This window comes from Delphinus delphis, chromosome 2 (assembly GCF_949987515.2).
Source record: "Delphinus delphis chromosome 2, mDelDel1.2, whole genome shotgun sequence".
NCBI lineage: Eukaryota > Metazoa > Chordata > Mammalia > Artiodactyla > Delphinidae > Delphinus > Delphinus delphis.
This window is the reverse complement of record NC_082684.1, coordinates 138766361-138788888: the sequence shown is the minus strand read 5'-3', so window position 1 is coordinate 138788888 and position 22528 is coordinate 138766361. Positions and strand designations below refer to the sequence as shown.

The 22528-nt window shown below is 41.4% G+C and overlaps 1 protein-coding gene across 2 annotated transcripts; it reads right to left on the bottom strand.

The window, feature by feature from the left end:
- Nucleotides 1-7240: 7240 nt before the first annotated feature.
- Nucleotides 7241-22253, bottom strand: CIAO2A (cytosolic iron-sulfur assembly component 2A). 2 transcript variants are annotated; one of them, XM_060005801.1, is made up of 5 exons: nucleotides 21993-22253; nucleotides 17797-17961; nucleotides 12873-12922; nucleotides 10596-10641; nucleotides 7241-8819 (listed from the first exon to the last, which is right to left on the bottom strand). In XM_060005801.1, exons 1-5 carry the CDS (start codon nucleotides 22114-22116, stop codon nucleotides 8617-8619), a joined length of 588 nt encoding a protein of 195 aa, XP_059861784.1. In that variant the 5' UTR covers nucleotides 22117-22253; the 3' UTR covers nucleotides 7241-8616. The 2 variants fall into 2 exon arrangements, with proteins under 2 accessions (XP_059861784.1, XP_059861783.1); XM_060005800.2 differs by having other exon boundaries at nucleotides 8689-9840; nucleotides 21993-22244.
- Nucleotides 22254-22528: the final 275 nt, after the last annotated feature.

Below are 22528 nucleotides of genomic sequence, written 5' to 3'. Positions count from 1 at the left end.
AGTACGCGGGCCTCTCACTGTTGTGGCCTCTCCGATTGTGGAGCACAGGCTACAGACGCGCAGGCTCAGCAGCCATGGCTCACGAGCTCAGCTGCTCCACGGCATGTGGGATCTTCCCAGACTGGGGCACGAACCCTTGTCCCCTGCATCGGCAGGCGGACTCTCAACCACTGCGCCACCAGGGAAGCCCAGGGCATTGTATTCTTTTCTTAAATCTTGCTAAAAGAAAAAAATATTGAAAGACCACCCACAGAATGGGAGAAAATATTTGCAAACAAAGCGACCAACAAGGGATTAATCTCCAAAATATACAAACAACTTATCCAGCTGTATATCAAAAAAACAAACAACCCAATCAAAAAATGGGCAGGGAACTTCCCTGGTGGACCAGTGGGTAAGACTCCACGCTTCCAATGCAGGGGGCCTGGGTTTGATCCCTGGTCAAGGAACTAGATCCCAAATGCATGCTGTAACTAAGACCTGGTGCAACCTAAATAAATAAATAAATAATTTTTTAAAAAATGGGCAGAAGATCTAAATAGACATTTCTCCAAAGAAGACACACAGATGGCTAAAAAGCACATGACAAGATGCTCAACATAGTTAATTATTAAGAAAATGCAAATCAAAACTACAATGAGGTACCACCTCACAGCAGTCAGAATGGCCATTGTTAAAAAGTCTACAAATAACAAATGCTGCAGAGGGTGTGGAGAAAAGGGAACCCTCTTACGCTCTTGGTGGGAATGTAAGTTGGTGCAGCCACTATGGAAGACCGTATGGAATATCCTCAGAAAACTAGAATAGAACTACCGTATGATCCAGCAATCCCACTCCTGGGCATATATCCAGAGAAAACCATAATTCAAAAAGCTGCATGCACCCCAATGTTCACTGCAGCACTATTTACAATAGCCAAGACATGGAAGCAACCTAAATGCCCATCAACAGAGGAATGGATAAAGAAGATGTGGTACATATATACAATGGAATATTACTCAGCCATAAAAGAGAATGAAATAATACCATTTGCAGCAACATTGATGGACCTAGAGATTATCATACTAAGTGAAGTAAGTCAGACAAAGACAACTATCATATGATATCACTTATATGTGGGCTCTAAAAAAACTATACAAATGAACTTATTTACAAAACAGAAACAGACTTCGAAAACAAACTTATGGTTACCAAAGGGGAAATGTTAGGGGGAGGGATAAATTAGGAGTTTAGGATTAACATATACACACTACTATATATAAAATATGTGATCAACAAGGACCAACTGTATAGCACAGGGAACTCTACTCAATATTCTGTAATACCCATATGAGAAAAGAATCTGAAAAAGAATGGATATATGTGTATGTATAACTGAATCACTTTGCCGTACACCTGAAACTAACACAACATTGTAAATCAACTATACTCCAATATAAAATAAAATAATTAAATTTTACAAAAGAAAAAATTTTGCTAAGAGTAATCATCACTAATGTGGAGACATATGAAGATGTAAATATCCTTCAGAAAAGGATGAAAATGACAAAATGAATAGAATCATATCTTGATTTTTATGTCCTATTTTTTTTTTACCAGTTCCTTGTCAATCTACCCAGCCCCTATTTTAGTCTACAAAATATTTAAGGAAGCTAGAAAGTTTCACATTCTATTCTATCTTTCAATTCATTTTGATCAGTGCGGAGAAATGACTTGCCTGAATCAAACGCTGACTATTGGTCAACCTTAATTGGAAACCAGGCCACTTTCCATATATCCTAACCACATAGCCTTGACTCTGATTCTCCCATGCTATGTGAGTGTGAACAGGTCACTCAACATCTCCTGGCCTCCATTTTCTTACCTAGAAAATCAGATAGTAGGATTAGGTTAACACGGAGTTGGCCCCCATGATCCCTGATAGTAGCCATGTATTCCACTTGGAGAAATGAAGGTTCAGCAAAGCTCTGCAACTTGGTAAGATTCACCCTTTGAGGCAACCTTGAGCTTGGCACACGTATTCATTTCATATTCTGACTCATCTGAACAGACCTTACCTTAATGTAGCCAAGGAACACAATGTGACAGCTTCGGGAATCCAGCAACAAGGAAACTCAGCTGATGTGAGGCAGTTTAGTTCAATTAGCTTAATCAGAACAACAGCAACGACAAAGACCTAAGAACCATAACATCCCTTACAAAAAAGAGAACAACTAATAAGCTTTCCTAAAGGGTCATAATCATTTTTAATTCTGCAAGAATCAACGGATTAGTGACCTCGGACCAAGCTCAACATTAATCACTCCTGTGGTTGTTAATGATGTAAATGAAACCTTGGAAGCTCCAGAAAGCCAGCATCCACTGTGGTAGGTAGAAAGTTAAAACCAGAAGGTGCCTTAGAGATTATCTAACACCTTATTTAATAGAAGGAAGAAGGAGGCCAAAAGAGGGGAAGTGACTTTTACCCAAGTTTACACGTGTTCAGGGAGGGGCCAGGATTAAAGTTCAGGCCTCCTGACCCCTAGGCCGGTGGGCATTCCTCGTAGGAAATGCCAAAGACCGAGGTCCTTGGTAAAGCTGAATCCCCTCATTATGACCAAGGTGAGCCTGAAATAATTCAACAAGAAAACACTGTGGGAGACAAAGGGAGCATCTAAAGAAGATAGGAAATATTAGAAAACACATTCATGACAACCAAGAATATGAACAGTGTGCTACAGAACTAGCCCCCAGGAGTTTGGATAAAATCAAAGGAAACTTCCCCAAAAGGGAAAGTACATTTTATTTTATTTATCTCCCACCTTAATATATATATATATTTTCAGACTTCCCTGGTGCGCAGCGGTTAAGAATCCACCTGCCAATGCAGGAGACACGGGTTTGAGCCCTGGTCCGGAAGATCCCACGTGCCGCAGAGCAAGTAAGCAGAAATTGAAACAAGATGTAGAGAACAAACGTATGGACACCAAGAGGGGAAAGTGGCGGGGGTGGTGGTGGTGTGATGAATTGGGAGATTGGGATTGACATGTATACACTGATGTGTATAAAATGGATGACTAATAAGAAAACAAAAATGCAAACCATATATGGTTTTTATACAATTTAAATAAAAACTCTGATTTGTAAAGGAAGATTATACAGCTTTTGAGGACATGGGTTGGAATACTTTTTAAATGTAATTAATCTAAAATAAGCCAGGCAGAGGGAGACAAATACTGCATAGAATCACTTATATGTGAAATCTTAAAAAAAAAAAAAAAAGTCGAAGGCTAGAAACAGAGCAGAAAAGTGGTTGCCAGGGCAGGGCGGGGGGGGCGGAAATAAGGAGAGGTTGGTAACAGGGTACAAAGTTTCAGTTATAAGATGAATAAGGTCTGAGGATCTAACGAAAAACATGGCGACTGTAGTGATAACACTGTATTGTATAATTGAAATTTGCTGAAAGAGTAGAACTTAAATGTTCTAACCTCCCCCCCAAAAAGGATAAATATGTGAGGTGATGGATGTGTTAATTAATGAGATGGGTGGGATCCTTTCACAATGTACACATACATCAAATCACCACAATGTACATTTTAAACGTCTTGTAATTTTATGTCAATTATACCTCAATAAAGCTGAAATAATAGGTCAAAAAATAATAATAATACCCAATATTAATTAGTGCAGGACAGGGACACAAACCCCCATTCTTGGTAAGATATTAATTGGTACAATTTCTTCAGAAGGCAATTCAGCAACCAATATGTGTCAGAAGTGTCAAAATTACCATAACCTTTGGCATCGTTAATTCCACATCCGAGAAAGGCTTCTGTGATAATCACCCGTCAGAACAAAGGCGCAGACTGCAATGCTCCCAGTGTGATGCAGCCCAGTCAGAGTGGTGGTGAGTGTGCCCTGAGGGCGCCCTTAGGCAGATCCCTGGCGGGGGCAGAGAACACCCAGGACAGCTGACATCAGGGCTCTTCAAGAAGTCTTTCTCTTCAACGACCAACTGGAAACCTGGAAGCCCGCGCTTTGCTGCCATCTAGTGGTTCCGAAGTAACAGCACCCAGCCAGGGAGGAAAGTTGCTGCCTCCAAGCACCAAGGGGCTTTCTCTTCTTTTTTTGTGGCCTGCGGGATCTTAATTCCCCAACCAGGAATTGAACCCGGGCCACGGTAGTGAAAGTGTCGAGTCCTAACCACTGGAAAACCAGGGAATTCTCTCTCTCCTCTATTTTTATTTAACAGACACTAATAAAGCATTTACTATGTTTCAGGCATTGTGCTCAGCACTTATAAGCATTCCTTCTTAATCCTCATACCAGTCCTATGAAATATCATCCTCATTTTACAGATGAGGGAACTAAGGTACTGAGAGGTTAGGTAACTTGGCCAAGGTCATACAGTGGCTAAGTTCTCGATTAGAATGAGGTGGCATGTTGGCAGCAGGGCCTGTCCTCTGAACCACCTCCATTGTGAGGCTCAAAGGTCTGTGTGATACTAATAGCCCTTAGAGAGAACTTTATAGCCCACACAGCAACTGCTATCCTCCCCCTTCCCCTAGCTCATCTCTCCCAAACAAGTTCACACAGGGACTGAGTTCACCTCTGCCCTATAGGCAGCCTAACCTGAGTCAAAGACAACCACTGGCCCAGGCGAGATCCAGCGGTTTTTTTAACATTTTAATTATAAAATATTTTATATATTAAAAAGATGTAAAAAATAACAGATACTCAGCACCCACCTGCAGCTTAAAAAATAGAGTTGTTTCTAGTAGTGCTGTGTCAGTGATAAGGTTCATCCCTCATGGTTCACTGGCTTGTTTTCTGTCGTTGTATTAACACGAGGGACACCAACTGGGCTATGAATGCAAGGCCTCTATTACAGCAATCCTTCCCCTTCCTAAAAGAGAGTCCTCCCCTAATTACAGTTAACTGTATCCTGCTCCTGCTGGAGACATCAGCAGTTTGGGTCACACAGCAGTTGCTCCACAGTGGAGCTGAGAAAGCTTCTGATTACTTAACTAGATAGTGACTCCCAACCAAGGCTGTGAACCCCTGGGCTCTGAGGAGTTCTTAAAGGAATGGGAGCCCAAGGGCTCAGCTAGCATGATTTAGAGACCAGGATTATTTACTCCTTAGCAAATCCATGAAAGTGCTGGAATCACTTGCAAAGTTTCATGTGAGTGTCTCTTTTCTCTAGGGAAAGGGTCCATTCCATATCTTTTATAAGATTTTTAAAGAGGTCTGAGACCTTCCAAAAAGGTTAAGAATCATCCCTACAGATCAGGAGCTGGCAAATGACCCACAGGCCAAATCCAGCCCAATGCTTGCTTTTGTACAACCCACAAGCTAAGGATGGTTTTTATGTTTTTAAGTGGTTGAAAAAAATCAAAAGAAGAATATTTCACTACATAAAAATTTTAAGAAATTCAAATCTGTGTCCATAAATAAATGTTTGTTGGAACACAGCTATGCTCATTTACATATTGTCATGGCTGCTTTTTGTGCTACAAAAGCAGGGTTGAATAGTTGCAACAGAGATGCAACGCTTGAAATTTTACTATCTGGCCCTTCTCTGAAAAAATTTGCTGACCCTGCCAGCAAACACATTTTGTGAATTTACGGACCTCTATTTTTCACTTGTATGTAGATGCTGTTACGGTTGATAAAGTACAAACTCATTTAAATATAATATTAATGTAGTGGACATTAGTCATCAGACTACCTTAACCCTCTTGATGTATTTGAGCAATTCCTACCATGTAAGTCTTGCTGGGAGATAGACGGACTCCTCATACAGGCCAGATACTCCTTTCTCCTCTCTCCCTGGCAGCCAGGACATGGACATGGGACTTGGGATCAGTCCATTAGAGACCCCATCTAGGACTTTGCAGCTGGAGTGAGTCACACAAAATAGCAGGGATAGAAGAGATATCATTCTGACAGTAGCAGCGAGTACAGCAGTTACAGCTAACTTCAAAGAGCAGCAGGGCCAGCAGGATGGGGGTGCCTGCAGCAGTGACACATTTCTGGTTGTACCATCACTGGTTTCCTCACCAGACAGTCCCTTAAGGGATGATTTTGTCTTTGGTTCTGGTTGACTAGCCTCCATGTCTGCCTGGCTAGGACAAGCTCAGACACTAGACGGGACAGCCTGCATCACTCACTGCCTGCAGGGAAGAGGGGGCTGAATGCAGAGGTTGGTAAGCATGAACTGAAGGAAGACAGACAATGGCTGATCCATCTTTGTATCCTTAGCACCTAAGACAGTGCCTGATACTTAAAAAGTGCTAAGTATCTGTTGGTGAGAGCACCAGTGAGTAAGTGCTTGAGTTGGTAAGAGCATACACTAGGGATCTCTGACTTCAATCGACTCCAGCCACCTGAAACTGGCAATGAGACTTTCATGTATCAGGGTTTCATTAGAAGATATAAAGACAGCCCTACTCTTTAAGCCCTAGATAAGGCTCCAGGGATGAGAAACGGTCAGTACTTGGGGGTCAATGTGTATTTGACCCTGGTCTGTGAGCCTCAGAGCCCACTCAGATGATGTTTGTCGTATCTTGTAGAGGCAGACAGCTGGTCAAAAAGCATTTGCGTGTGCACGTGTGCAGTGGGTGGGAGAATTCGGGACAGGGCGTTTACCAGGTACTATTAGCTCTTGCCCTGGATGGCAGACTTCCATGAAGCGGGAAACTTAGTGCTGGTCCTAAGGACCTTTCCAGTGGATTTGTAATTTAGAAAGAAGTGATTACCATGATGACTAAAAATCAGCAATATTTTATTACTTCTGGATCTATTTATGTATGCTGGATAACCAATTTTTAAAGATCTGGGAAGAAAGAGAGGAGCCAATGAGAGCTTTCAAAGCAAAAGATTAAGAATCGAAAAAAAAAAAAAAAAAGAATCGACAGTGACATTGCCACAAAGCTGGTGCTCTGATGCCACAATGTTAGTGGTTTTTCTCAAGAGAGGAAGATCACGGGGATGAAGCTCTGCTGGGGTATTCCCACAGTGCAGAGCCTCAGCAAAAGCCAAGAAGGTTTGGGGTTTTTTTTTAATTAATTTATTTTTAATTTATTTATTTTTGGCTGTGTTGGGTCTTCGTTGCTGCGCGCGGGCTTTCTCTAGTTGGGGCAAGCGGGGGCTTCTCTTCGTTGTGGTGCGTGGGCTTCTCATTGTGGTGGCTTCTCTTGTTGTGGAGCACGGACTCTGGGTGTGTGGGCTTCAGTAGTTGTGGCACGTCGGCTCAGCAGTTGTGGCATGCGGGCTCTAGAGTGCAGGCTCAGTAGTTGTGGCGTACGGGCTCAGTTGCTCCGCGTCATGTGGGATCTTCCCAGACCAGGGCTCGAACCCATGTCCCCTGCATTGGCAGGAGGATTCTTAACCACTGCGCCACCAGGGAAGTCCCCAAGATGGTTTTAATAGGACTTCTATAACCAGTATGTTGTGTAAGAATTGATTTTATTTTTGTCCCCCACTAATCCTTCGAAACTTTGTTGAGAAGGCATGATCCTCCTCTGCCCATGGGTGAAGACTTGGGCAGACACATGATTTCTGTCAGATTAAGTCGTCTTGTCACTTTTAACCATACAATCTCATTACACTGAATTATCTAGTCACATCTAATAGTTAGAACTACAAACTTGGCATCAACTCTTTCCTAACTTGAGCTTGCTTCAGGCTTGAAACCTCCAGCGGAGCCATGGGATGGGGTCCTCTGCTCTCTCCTCTTTCCCCCCTTCAACTTCGCCACTGCGGGAGCTGAGGGAGGGAGGAGCACCAGAGATGGGACAGTTCTTACGTAGCTGCTTGGCTTCGTGCTCTCTCTGCCTGATGATTAGAGCTGGCTCTTTCTCTTAGGTTGGCACTTTCGTACGCTTACCAGGCGTTCCCGCTGTGCCCCCTGACCCTGGCAGAAGCATCTCCATCCTGGCTGCTCACTTGCCGTCTTCTCTCCTCAGTCCCTGGGCACCAGGCAGTACACCTCCAGACCCTTTCTCTGAGGTCTCCTTGGCCCTGCTGATGGCTTGTTGAGCAATGTCAAATATGACCCCATAGCATGGTCCACGAGAAACACTTGTGCATCCCAGGGCTCTGTCATCAAGGTAGTTAGCCTTGCCTTTCTCTCACCCTCTAGATTTCCTGGGCAGGAGTCAGGCCCCAGCCTTCAAGCCCACTTCTGCTTGCTTTCTCAGGCCTGAGTCAGGCACCACTTTTCTGGGTCTCTCAACTGCAGAGGACACATTTCCAAACTCTCTGAGTTGTCCCCTTGAAATTCCCCTCAGCGGATAGTGGTAGAAGGTGTCATTTCCTCACCCTTCCACCAAGATGGGGGTTGGAACTCAGCATAACAACAGCTTTAACCAAGGAAATCTCTTCATCAATCTTCCTACCAAATCCTCTCTGTTCTCTCAAAACTCATATTCTTGAAGTGGATAAAGGGGTTCAAGAGCCATGGAACAAGTTCTCATGTTTTCCCCTTAGAATCCTCAATTAAATTTGAGGCAGAAGAGTTCTATGCTAATACCTGTGTATTAGTTACTTATTGCTGCATGGCAAATTACACCAAAACTTAGTGCTGTAAACAATAAACATTTATTATCACTCACAGCTTCTCTGCATCAGGAACTAGGGAGCGGCTTCTGGCTCAGGGTCTAGTGAGGTTCCAGTCAAGATGTCAGCCTGACTGAGGCTCCACAATGGCTTCCAACGTGGTTCCCTCACATGGTATACAAATTGGTGCTCGTTGTTGGTGGAAGGCCTCAATTCCTCTCCATGTGGAATTGTCCACAGGGCTGTCTGAGTGTTCTTAGGACATGGCAGCTGGATTCCTGCAGAACGAGCAACTCAAGTGATCACAAGGTGAAAGCAGTAACATCTCTTATGATCTAGCCTCAGAAATCACACACTGTCACCTCTGATTCTTTTTTAGTCATGGCAACCAGTTCTGGTTCAATATGGAAGGAAACTACACGGGCACGAATATCAGGAATCAAGGATCATTGGTTGGGGGGGGCACCTCGGAAGCTTCCTAACATACCCTGTTACACTTCAAATGACCACTGTCCCCTAAAACAAACTGAACAAGGTACAAATAAAGAAGAACCCATTGACTTAGATTGTTTAATCAAAATTTCTTTGGGGACTTCTTGATCTTCAAAATTATATATGTCACCTGGCCCTCTTCACATTTGTTCCTTGTCTATAAATGGGTCCAGGACTCTTCTTGAAGGAAGTCAGGGCCCAGGCCTGATATTAAGGGTTCTTTTTGGTTCTCCTATCTCTGATTCTACATAATAATCAGAAAATAAAGCTTTGGAAATATCTTTTAGTGCTAACCTTTACACTAAAATATACAATTAAATAAAAACATTCTAAGGTATATACAAGAATCATCTCTGTTTTATTTATTTACAGAGTAATGATTTAAACTGAATACATTTGGGCACAGTAGATATTTGACATGAAAAGCAGTTGTATCAGAATGGGCATCAGAAAAATAGCAACTCATCTGACACATAATTACTAGAAAATATTTTTCTGTCGATCATTTAAGTGTTACAAATCCTGAGAATGTTAAACACTGAACAAACTAGGTACTACCTTATAATTAAATCTTGCTTGGAAATCATCCTTTAAAAAAATGCACTGAGGTACAAATCACCTACATATTAAACATGAGTCTTTTACATTTTACAAAGAGTTTAAACAAATATATCAAATGATTCCAGTTCAGTGGCTCTTAAAACAGCTATTAGTCAGGTTCAAGGACACACTGTTCCACGATGTCCCGTAAGTTGGGATTCTCCATCGCAGCTGCCACTCGTTCTTTGTCATTTATCTGCTTGTTGACTACAAAACACACAGGCAAAAGTTAGCAGGACTATGTCAATACACAGCAGCAGACAGTAATTTTATTAGCTTGTTAAAACAGAATTTAACACCTTGAGAACTTAACACAGGTTTTGGCTAGTTATTCATTAGTTTCGAAGGGGAGACTTAAAGAGAAAAAAATCCCCTGTAATCCCACTTTTGCTTTTCCTAAATCCCACCTCTGTTATTTTTAAGCGGCTGCCACTTTATTTCTCTCCGTAGGCTAGAGATCCTTTATACAAAAACGCTTCTCTACTCCCATTTTAATACATTAACCCAGGAAGGCAACACCTACCCCAAGATTCCCTAAAGCTTTACTTGCTGGACCTTTGATTTCAATTTCAAGTACACAGCTCTCTATCCTGCCACCAAAGAGAAGAATCAAGCTCTCTTTAGAGCTTATAATTCAAAGTTCCTACAGCTGGATATTCCTCACAGATGTGTGGCCACTGGCCTAAACCAGTCAATATCCACAGGGCTTAACTCTAGTTACACTTCAAATGACCACTGTCCCCTAAAACAAGCTGAACAAAGTACAAGTAAAGAAGAACCCATTAATTTAGATTGTTTAATCAAAATTTCTTTGATTAAGGAAAAACTTAGGAAAAGCTAAGAGCTGATTTTGTTCTTTTTTGCAAATGACCCAATAGATACTTGGCTGGCAGAATAACGTAACACCCAAGATAAAGTACTATATGAAGCTGTTTTCAAATAATGGTTCAAAATTCACTTACTATCTTCCTCCGTTGAGTGGGTTCCTTCAGAAATGTAGATTTCCAACTAGGAAAAAAATACATTAAAAGCAAAACATTTAGAGCATTCTAAGATGAGTGAGGTGGAATGTACAATGGACTCAAGAGTCTAGGGATGAAAGCCCAAATCCTGTTTCCATCATCAAAGACTTGGGACAAATCTTCACATTCTTCTCTAAAATGAGGGCTGAAGTTAGTAGGATTTTTTATTTTGGTCATATGGGGAAGGCCCGCGGCGGGTATTCCCATTCATTATTTTTTAATGAATACAAACCTACAATTTTATGCAAGTGAGATCTCATACATGTTTTACTCAACAATATATATCCCCTGCACTCTACCTCTTCCTCCCAAATCAGTATCTAAACTTTCTCCCTGCCCCACCCCACAAGAAAGCCACATTAATAATCTAGTGTTGGGGCTTCCCTGGTGGCACAGTGGTTGAGAGTCCGCCTGCCGATGCAGGGGACGCGGGTTCGTGCCCTGGTCCGGGAAGATTCCACATGCCGCGGAGCAGCTGGGCCCGAGAGCCATGGCCGCTGAGCCTGCGCGTCCGGAGCCTGTGCTCCGCAACGGGAGAGGCCACAACAGTGAGAAGCCCGCATACCGCAAAAAAATAATAATAATAATAATAATCTAGTGTACTTTCTTCCATATTTTTCTCTATTCCCACATAATTTAAGATTTCACACACACACACATTACATACATACACACACACACACACACACACACACCCCCCAAGGCTAGAAGTTTCTTTTTATTGTGTACTTTACAAAAATCGGATCACAATATACAGTTTTCAGTATCCTCCTTTTCTCATCTACTATTATCTTGATAAATTTATTCTCAAGTACAATACTGGTTAAGCTATCTCTCCTGGTCCTGCTGCACTCACTCCCTTAAACTAGCTAACCTCCAAGAACCAGAGCTTTTGAGACAAACCCACAAAATTATTGCAAATCTTGTGGTAAATAAATCATGCTATATGATAAAGATATGTCTATTTTTCAGGGAACATTGGAGCATGTGATCTAATTCGCATATACTTATTTACTACTGAGATAAATGTTTTTCATGAGGGGGAAAAAATCATAGCCTATTATGGCTCTAAGAGACCCTAGAGACCATTTAGTCCAGTCTTCTTTAAAAGACAAAACACCTTATACATTCCCCCAGTGGCATAACACTAACTCTTATTCTAAACAACAAAGGAAGTGGTATAAAATCACTCTATACTCATTTACTTTGGCTTAAAATTATGCACGACTCATTATTCTGAAAAACCGTAAATAAAGGGGAAGAGTCAAGCATTTACCTTGCTATTCCTATGCAAACTATACCTCAGGGTAACCAAACAGTTGGTTTGGTCCACAGAAGATTCTAAATTTGAGAGGTTTCTTGTGGCCCTTTTTAAGTGGTTCTTAATTGGTTTTAAATTTTTGGATGAATATTGTCACCCATCAGGGAAATGCAAATCAAAACCACAGTTAGATATCACTTCACACATTCTAGTGATGGCTATAATGAAAAAAAGAGATAATCATGATAAGTATTGGCAAGGATGTGCCGAAATCAGAACCCTCACAGGCTGCTGGTGGGAATGTAAAAGGGTGAAGTGGCTATGGAAAACAGTCTGGAAGTTCCTCAAAAGGTTAAACGTCGAGTTACCATAGAATCCAGGAAGAAATGAAATGGAAAACATATGCCCTCGGTGGAAAAGAAATGAAAACACATGTCCACACAAACACTTGCACACAAAGGTTCATAGCAACATTATTCATAAAAGACAAAAAGTGGAAACAACCCAAATGTCTACCAAATTATAAAACAAATAAATACAATGTGATATCTACACAAAAGAACAGTACAAGGCAAAGAATGAAATACTGATACATGTTATGACATGAATGAATTCTGAAAATATTATTCTAAGTGAAAGATGCCAGTCTTAAAAGACCACAAATTATATGATTCCATTTAAATGAAACACCCAGAATAGGCAAATCTATAGAGACAAAAGTGGTTGCCTAGGGATGGGAGAGGGTTTAGGAGAAATGGGGAATGACTGCTAATTGGTATGGGTTTTTTTACTGGGATGATGAAAATGTTCCAAAATTGATAGTAGCGATAGCTGCATAATTTTGTGAATATACCAAAAAACATTAAATTCTATACTTTAAATAGGTGGTTGTATGATATGTGAATCAAATCTCAACAAAGCTATTATAAAACAACAACAAAAAACACATTCCTTACCTTATGTTTAAACGGTAAACACCGCTGAAGTTTAACTCTTAAGCACAGCCCTGCAGAGGAAAAAAAAAAGCCCCAATTATCTCTTCTTATTGGTTCTTGAAAAAGCATACAGCTGTGTCTAGGTGTCTCTATACAAAACAGTAGCTGAAAAGAGCTTAGGCTCAATCCAATGTACGCCTCCGTTGAGCCTGGCACCTTTACCTAGCAACTTTAATATTGATACATCTTACGAATTCCTCATGATAATCCAGTGAGCTAGGTATTGTCAATCCCATTCTACAAATTATGAAACCAAGGTCACAGTGTAACTTCCCCAAGATCAAAGAGCTAGTAAAATGACAGAGTTGGGACTGGAACCCGAAACCACCGCAAAACGCAGGTCATTTCTGCTGTATCAATTTGCCTTCCATCAAAGGCCAATTCACTCATTAAACTTTATTGAATGCCTGCAACAGGTCAGGCCACACAAAAACTTAAAACCGGGGCGTCCCTGGTGGCGCAATGGATGTGAATCCACCTGCCGATGTAGGGGACACGGGTTTGTGTCCCAGTCCAGGAAGTTCCCACATGTCGCGTAGCGGCTGAGCCCGTGAGCCATGGCCGCTGAGCCTGCGCTCCGCAATGGGAGAGGCCACAACAGTGCGAGGCCCGCGTACTGCAAAAATACAAAAAAACAAAAAAACTTAAAACCAAGTAAGAGCCACTTAAAAAGCACCACAAGCGGTCTTCCCTGGTGGCGCAGTGGTTGAGAATCTGCCTGCCGATGCAAGGGACACGAGTTCGAGCCCTGGTCTAGGAAGATCCCACATGCCGCGGAGCAACTGGGGCCGTGAGCCACAGCTACTGAGCCTGCGCGTCTGGAGCCTGTGCTCCGCAACAAGAGAGGCCGCAACAGTGAGAGGCCCGCGCACCGCGATGAAGAGTGGCCCCCGCTCGCCGCAACTAGAGAAAGCCCTCGCACAGAAACGAAGACCCAACACAGCCTAAATAAATAAATTTATTTAAAAAAAAAAGGACCACAAGCAATCTCTCAGATTTGGACTCCTCTGTGCCTGCAGGGTACAAATAGAGTTGTTTCCCTAAAACAAGCTCCTCTGAAGTTCAGTTTATCACCCCAATACCAAGTCACAGTTCAATATTTTTTTTTCCAGTTAAGACTTCCAAGAGAAATTAAAAGTCAGCTTGGAACAGAGCCTCAGTGCCAATGTTTCACTTCTCCCCCACCATAAAATATAGCATACAATTTTAACTAAGTCTACACCTCTAGACAGAGAAGATAAACCAAGCTGCTCTTATTATGAGGAAAAAGTGTCTCTAGTTCCCTGGCTTTGCAGGTTTTTATTTAGAGCAATTTATTTCCTCTCCCAACTAATATCAATACATAAGGGCTTGTTACGTTATAAGGAACATTTTCTTAGTATTTTGGTTTGATTAAAAATAAACAACAATAACAAAACCCCAAACATAACACAGCAAAACATAATTGTTAGACTACCTCTCTTTTGGGGAGGTATGAAATTAATTTGCTTGTGGTTTTCTAAAGTACCACTAGGTTTTCTAACAGAATCATCTGAAAAATTCCAGAGAAGGAAAAAGAATTAAATGAGCTACAATGAGATTGGGCCTACCTTAGAGTCTACAACACAGTAATTCCATAATAAATATTAGGGAATTCTAAAGAAAATATATAATTTCCTTAAGAAGGGTCCCCCTTAAAAAAAAAAAAAAAAAGAAGGGTCTCCCTTCAGAGTATCTATCTGCCTTAAAGCTTATCTGGAGGGTTTTCCTTCCTCTGCTCCCCCATTGTCTCCTTAATTTGTTTCTTGAGCATCCTCATGTGTTCTAGTCACTGTTGGTAGGTATTTTACCCATAAATAATAACTGTTTTACAATTCACAAAGCACTTTCTTGAATATCAGTATCCTCAAGATAGGCAGTATAGCATAACTGAGACAGGTAATTTGGGTTCAAAAGTGGCTCCACTACACACTAGCTGTGTGACGCCAGGCAAGTTACTTAACCTCTCTGAACTTCAGTTTCCTTATCTGTTATACAAGTATTATAATAGTACCACTATATATAAGGTTGTTACGCACGAGGAGTAAATATAGTCATGCTTAAAACAGTAGTTGATGCATAATAAGTATCCAGTAAATGTTAGCTATTACTATTTTATCATTTTCATTTTACAGCCAGGAACCAAGATAAGCGATTTGTTCCACATCACATAGCTAATATGTGGCAGAGCTGGAAGCTAAATCTAGACTCCAAATTCTATGCCCTTCGTATCCTGCCTTCAGCCATTCTTGTTTAAGTCAACAGAAAAGATTATCAAGTGGTTTTTCTGCTCTACCCACTCACCCGCTTTGAGTCTTCCTTGTCTTTGGAATGATATACCAGGGTAACTGAGTAGGTGACAACCTAAGCAGTCAGGGTGGAACTCTGACTCAGATGCCTTTCTCTGCTTAGTACTACCTGCTCATAGGAAATGTCTCCTAATGCATCAGCCAGAAAGAGGACTCCCTTCATCGAGTTTTCCAGTCATGTTGCTTGAACACGATTACTATGATACACTACCATACAACCTTCTCAAAAGCCAATGGTCTTAAATGAAACCCATATCAAAAGGGCCAAAAAAGTGACAAAACTCTGTCAAAAGGTGTAGAGATCTGAAATTCAACCATAATCTAATCTTGACACCTTTACAGTTATTTTTATTTCATGTGCTCTCTCAATCTTTGTCCACGTAAACACAGTTTTTTAAAATAACTGCAATCATAACACAAATTCAATTTATCATTCAAGCTTTTTCATCCACTCTCACACAGATACTTTGATTCCTTGATTATATTCATCATTTTCAATAGAAATAAGAAATGCCATTATTTTTATATCATTTCAGTATTAATCGATACTATAGTTTCTTCCAGGATTTATTATCATAAATTTACTATATATGTTTTGAACATGCTACTATTTTCTCCTAGGGAATTATTTCCTTAATTCCTCGGTCAAAGAGTATGAACTTTTTTTTTGGCTATACCACGCGGCTTGCGGGATCTTAGTTCCCTGACCAGGGATTGAACCCGTGCCCTTGGCAGTGAAAGTGCAGAGTCCTAATCACTGGACCACCAAGGAATTCCCTGTGACTTGCTAATATTTACCCAGAGACTTAAAAATATTTCTACCATATGACCCAATAATTCCACTTACAGAAATTTATCCTGAAGTAATAACTAGAGATAAATAAAAATATTTATGTGTAAAGCTGTTCATCATAGTATTATTTATAATTGTAGGAGGCTAGAAGTAGTCTAAGTGGTTACAAAAATGATGACCATATAATTATATGACCATATAGTTGACCATATAATTAAACAATAATATTTAAGGAGAACTAAAAAACATTTCTCATCTACTTCATGCTTTCTATTACTTAACCCTTACAACTCAGTAGTTACCCTTACTATCAGTATTTTACAGATAAGGAAATAGGCTTGGAAAGGTTAAGTAACTTGCCCAAGACCAAAGAGTGACAGAGCTGACAGAGCTGGAATTTTAGCCTAGAGCACACATTCTAATGACAACTTTTAAAAATTTTCTTCTTTATACTTTTGTGGAATTTCAAAATTATTGCCAACAAATATGTTACTTTTATAATTTAAGAAACACAATATAAATATTACTTTTTGAAATCTGTTTTCGATATCTGTTGATTCAGAAACTGTCCAATGATGAAAAATATGTATTCAAGAATGCTTTTTCTAGTATTGGAATTTTATAACCACAATAGTATCTATGGATTCACAGACCATCTAGTCCCTCAAGATGTGCCCCATATGCTGGAAACCACTACTTGAGGGATCCCAGGTCCAACAAGTGAGAAAAGAAAGACAACTCACAACAATAGTAGAAACAATAATAAAATATTTACCTTTCCAATCCTTTTTATAAATTTGTCTATTTTTAAATAGGTAATATAGTCTCAATGTTCAAAAGCTTAAAAATATAAAAAGTTATAAAGTCTCCCTGCCACCCTATCCTCCATCTGACCAGTTCCCACCATCACTAATGCCCACACCCATCTTAGCTATTCATTTCTTATGTTTTCTTTATGGATATGCAATCAAATATAAATGTATATTTTTGCTCTTCTTTACACAAATGTAGCAATATTATACTTGCTTTTATTTCCAAACAGTATGTCATAGAGATCTTTCCATATTAGTATATGGAGAGCTTCTTCATTCTTTTTTATAGCTGCATAGTATTCCATTGTTAATAAACACCATCACTGATTATTTAATTGGTTCCCTACTGATCAAGATCTGGTTTGAAAGAAACTTTCTTTACCTTCTTTTTAACAAAGTATACATTCAAAGATATCTATTGTATATCTCACAGCTAACTAATCCAAAATATTGGGAATGCAACCTCTCAAAAAGAAAACTACCTGAAAAAATACCCTCCCACCAGGACTTCTGCCCATGCTACATAGAAGCCAAGAGAGCAGCTAAAAGGAGGAGATGGTAAGGACAGCAGTGCTAGTCTGACAACACCCATTCCGATCTCCAGAACTGAGGAGAGGAGCTGGCCCACACTCAGGCTCCATTAACTGTAGAGAAGCAGCATGGTATAGCTAAAGGAAAAACACACTTAAAGTCAGGAGACCTGGAATTGAGCCTCAGCTTCATCATTTCCTGCCTACATGATGCTGAGCAAGTCCCTTAAACTCTCTGAGCCTCAGGTTCCTCATCTGTAAAATGAAGATAATATTGACCCTCTCATACGCTAATTGTTGAGAACTACAGAAAATATTCTGTAAACCATAAAGTATGATACATGATGCTAATTGTTACTGCGGGTCAGTATCAGCTAGAATAATTCAGAATTAATATATAAATATCTTTATCTAAAACCTTACCAATAAGAGTCGCCAAAGAGCAATGAGGTACTGTTGGCGTGAACCTGATAATAACCAAATAGTCTTCTTCATTTATCTCCTGAACCTCCACACAACTTTCCGTTACCACTTCCAGTTCTTCTAAAGTATTGGGCTTCTCTGGGTCCCGGATAGTTCGAATCAAATCTAAAGAAACATCAGAGAAAAGGTTTTATGTTAAAACATGAATATTCTAAATACAAACAATTTTGCCAGTCCTAATCCAAACACTTACTTCTTTTTGTTTGAGCAAATACTACAGCCACTCCCCAGGTTTCTGACAGAAATTTCCACTACTAGTGTCCTTTTGAGAAAACCATTTTCTTGGATTATTACTACCTCATGTCCAGTTTCTTGGATCCAACCTTGCAGAGAGAATACATGAATGGGGAAAGTGTCATAGAAGTTCAAGGGAAAAAATAACTTAGTTGGGGAGAATGCAGTATCGGGATTTATGGAAATGGAATCTGAATCAAGCCTTTAAAAATGGGTAACATTTTGGGGAATTCCCTGGCGGTCCAGCGGTTAGGACTCCACGCTTCCACTGCAGGGGCCCAGGTTTGATCCTTGATCAGGGAACTAAGATCCTGCAGGCCACACTGCGCGGCCAAAAAAAAAAACCCACAAAAAACAAAAACAATAAAATGGGTAACATTTCAATATTTGCCATTTAAGGTGAAGGAAAGTAAAGAACAAGTTTAGTTTGCACGGAACTCAGCATAAGGGAAGAAGTTATTAAGAGTTTAGGCCAGTCCATTAAGGCTCTTTTAGAGTCAGCAAAAGGCAACAGGATGTCCTCAAGAGGTTCTGAACAAGGGAGTGACATGGACAGCATTACACTGTCAGCTGGTAGACTCAGAACTAAAGAGCAGAGCCTGGGATACCAGCTGAAAAAGCTGGGCCTAAAACAGGGACATGACCATAGCTATAGAGAGGAGGGGAAAGACGAAGAAGTAATTTCAGAGGCAGAATCAACAGAATCTGACAACTATTTGGATGTAGAAGACAAGGAAAGGGAGAAAAAGAAGATGACTAAGACTGTAAATCTAAGCGCCTGTGAGAACAAAGATAGAATTAAAAAAAAAAGAAGAGAGAACAAAGGAAGAAATTTGGGTGGGGGCTGAGATAAACAGGTTAAATCTTATATATAATCATTCTGAGGTGCTTAAGGGGCAAACCAATGGAACATTCCAGCAAACACTGAATTATGGCATAAGGTTTAAGAGAACCAAGGCTGGAGTGGCTGTTGAACTCATGGGATTCACAAAGAACAATGAGTAGAACCATAGTTTTCAACCTTGGCTGAACAATGGAATCACTAGGAATGTTTCAAAACAAAAACAAAAACTGGTGTCTGAGCCCTACCAGGGATTCTGATTTAATTGATTCACAGTATGACCTGGGCATTGAGACTTAAAAAAATTCTTCAGGCTGTTCTTATGTGCAGTCCAGTTGGAGAATCACAAATGTAAAGGGAAAGAGAACTAAGTATGGATCTGTAGGAAGCACCAAATTTGGGGATCAATAGGAGGAAGAAAAGCAAAACGCAGCATAAAAGGAAAGAGGGGATGGTTAACAACATCAAATGCTGCAGAAAAGGGCCTTCCCTGGTGGCACAGTGGTTAAGAATCCACCTGCCGATGCAGGGGACACAGGTTCGATCCCTAGTCTGGGAAGATGCCACATGCTGTGGAGCAACTAAGCTCGTGCACCACAACTACTGAGCCTGCGCTCTAGAGCCCGCGAGCCGCAACTACTCAGCCCATGTGCCACAACTACTGAAGCCCGTGCACCTAGAGCCTATGCTCTGCAACAAGAGAAGCCACCGCAATGAGAAGCCCGCGCACCACAACGAAGAGTTGCCCCCGCTCGCCACAACTAGAGAATGCCCACGTGCAGCAACGAAGACCCAACACAGCCAAAAATAAATTAAAAAAAAAAATGCTGCAGAAAAATGCAGGTTAACGAAAGCTAAAGCCGGTCTCAGAAGGTCACCTGTAAGAAAGCACTTTCGGTAGAGAGGTAAAGGCAGAGGCCAGCTTGCAAAAGGGGAAGTGAGAAGGAACTGCAAATGTAATCCTAGGGCTTTGACAGGGAAGGAGGGAAGAGCAAAAAAAGGACAGTGCGTTTAGAAAAAGCTAGAACAATGACAAGGATAAGGGAAACTTGAGTATGTTTTATAGCCCAAGGGGAAGGATCAAACAAAGGAAAAAAAAATAGAGGAAGAGCCACTGAAATTTCAAGGAGGGGAGTGGAGGAGGCTGGTAAACTAAGCAGAAAGGAATGAGACCAAAGATGTGGGAGGCTGGGTTCGAGGTGGAGAGGAAAAGATTTCCTTCTTACCCTGAGGTTGTAGAAAAAGATGGAAAAGGAGAATGATAAGAGAAATAGTGAGGTAGAAAAAAGCAGAGGGAGTTCACATGCGACAGGCTTGATGTTCTCAAGCCTGAGGTTTTGTTCTATTACTCACAGCACCCCTGTAATCAGAAATCCAGCTGGCAAAAACAAATCAATCAAACTCTATCTTCTCCCCAGCAACTCCTGAGCTTATCACTTGATTAGAAACAGAATTTGAAAAGGGAAGCAGGAAAAAGAGGCTTCACAAGGCTGTGAAACACGGGGCTCAGGGAAACAGGTTTTTTTGAAAAGGAATTTTTTCCCTTTCCTCCTAGGCCTTTTCCCTGTAAGGCTCATATATACAAGCTGCATTATATTGTTCATATGTTAAATAACTCTGAAAGTAAACCTCACGCGTTATTTAACTTCTCTCCTTTTCTAGTGATTTGCATTTATTTTTTTAGAAAGAAAGCAATGTTGCTCTCCTCACATTGCTCCCTTGACTTAAATTCTTCTACTGGCTCTGCACTGATATTAAATTCTTCATTTATATTTAAACCTTCAGGATCCAGTTCCAACCTGCTATGTAAAACAATTTTTGACCACACCTCCCTCCACCTTTAACCACAAACCCTACCTGTACAATGAAGATGGTTCCAGGGGTTGAATAGAGAATATAAGTGTGTGTGCGTATATATATATTATATATTATACATATATAACTCACTGTGTATTTTTTTTTGCACTCCAGTCTTGGGTGTGTTAAAGAACTATAAGTTCAAGGCCGGGCTCTTGGGGACCTCTGCTTTACTGCTTTGTGGAGATCATTCCACTCACACTTGTCACCTGACTGGGTTTAAGTCCTGCCCCTAGCAAGAGGTAAACCAGATTAACTCCGAAGGTCTTTAACATCCCTGGCTTCTTTCTACGGATCTATAATCCTTACCTGCATTATCTGTATTCTTGTGGTTATACTTTTACCCTAAGTCAGCAGGAATCTTTGAATGCTCATTAGATCCAGTCGTTTTAGTTTTCAAAAACAATACTGATAAGTCCAAAAAAGGCAAGTCATAAAGCAATTATGAAGTGATGAAAAGCGCACTAAGTTTGGAATCAGAAGACAAGAGCTTTGGTTTTTGCTGTTTCTTTACTGGCAGAGTGGCCTCCAGGTAGTTGTTTAACCACTCTACACCTTTATTTCCTCATCTGTACGATGAAGATGGTTCCAGGGGTTGAATAGAGAATATGTGTGTGTGCATATATACAATATACGTTATACATATATGTAACTCAATGTGTGTGTATTCCTTTTTGCACACCAGGCTTGGGTACGTTAAAGAACGATAAGTTCAAGGCCGGGCTCTTGGGGACCTCTGCCTACGGCCTCTGGAGCAGAAGAGGGTGGCTGTGACCTTGGGCCAGTCCCCAACTCGGCAGTCAGCCAGCAGTACCCTCGGCGGCGGAAGGAGAAGTGTGTGTCCAGGGGCTAGGAAGGAAGGAGGTTCCAGTAGGGCAATCAGGCCAGCTTTGCTTCCTAACCAAACACCCTAGACGCTTGCTCTGCCCATAAGTCTTGAGATAGCCACTAGAACGTGGGGGAAGACAAGGGAAATGAAGCGTTTGAGACCTCCAGGCTCGGCCTGCCCCGGGTTTAGCAAGAGCCTGGGTCCTAGAAAGACCCACATGCCCGTGTGACTTAGGACTCCGGAGAAAAAGCTTCCTACGCTCCCGGACGAGATCTGGCAAAAACTCGAGTCTCCACTCTTAACCCTCAGGTGAGGCCCTCGTTACCCCCGCCTCCACGTATACCACCAAATGCTGCCCTGGGTAAAATTAATTACCATAAACTTCTAGCGCTTTCTCTTCCATGATCCGGGGCTGCCGGGCAGCTCCCCGCTCAAAGAGGCCCGACAGCCACAGGACTCTGCTCAGCGTCCAGGAGAGCAGTCCGGACACTCGCTCCATCCTTACGCTCCGCCATCCCTGGCGACTGTCCCACCCGAGCCACCGTCTCTCAGCAGCGAGCCTCGCGACTTATCAACTTCCTGGTCTTCAAACGGGCCAAGAGAAGCCTAAAGATCCGGGGCAGAGAATAGGCGGGACCGGACGGAGTATCGCGAAGGACCTAGGTAAGGGAGCCACGAGAACTACAAGCCCCAGCATGCTTTGCTCGGTTTCGGCGGAACAAGGGAAAAACAATTCCTAGAGGCCCATGAGGCGCGTTGCGTGCTGGGTCGTATGGGCGTTTTCTTTGGAAGACGGTGAGCTGCAATATGGGATCTGTAGTCTCCAACGGTGGGCGGGGGCAGGTAACGGTCTGTTAACCGCCGTTAATTGCCTCACTCAGCGTCTGGATAAGCTAAAAATGAAACCCTGA

What these genes read in the sequence shown, in the direction of transcription:
- CIAO2A (XM_060005801.1), bottom strand. Translation starts at nt 22,116, where the DNA reads ATGGAGCGAGTGTCCGGACTGCTCTCCTGGACGCTGAGCAGAGTCCTG. An exon ending in GAAAGCGCTAGAAGTTTATG is followed by an intron (nt 17,962 to 21,992) that starts GTAATTAATTTT and finishes ATGTTTCTTTAG; the next exon opens with ATTTGATTCGAACTATCCGG. An exon ending in CCACTCAACGGAGGAAGATA is followed by an intron (nt 8,820 to 10,595) that starts GTAAGTGAATTT and finishes CTCGTTCTGCAG; the next exon opens with GAATCCAGCTGCCATGTCCT.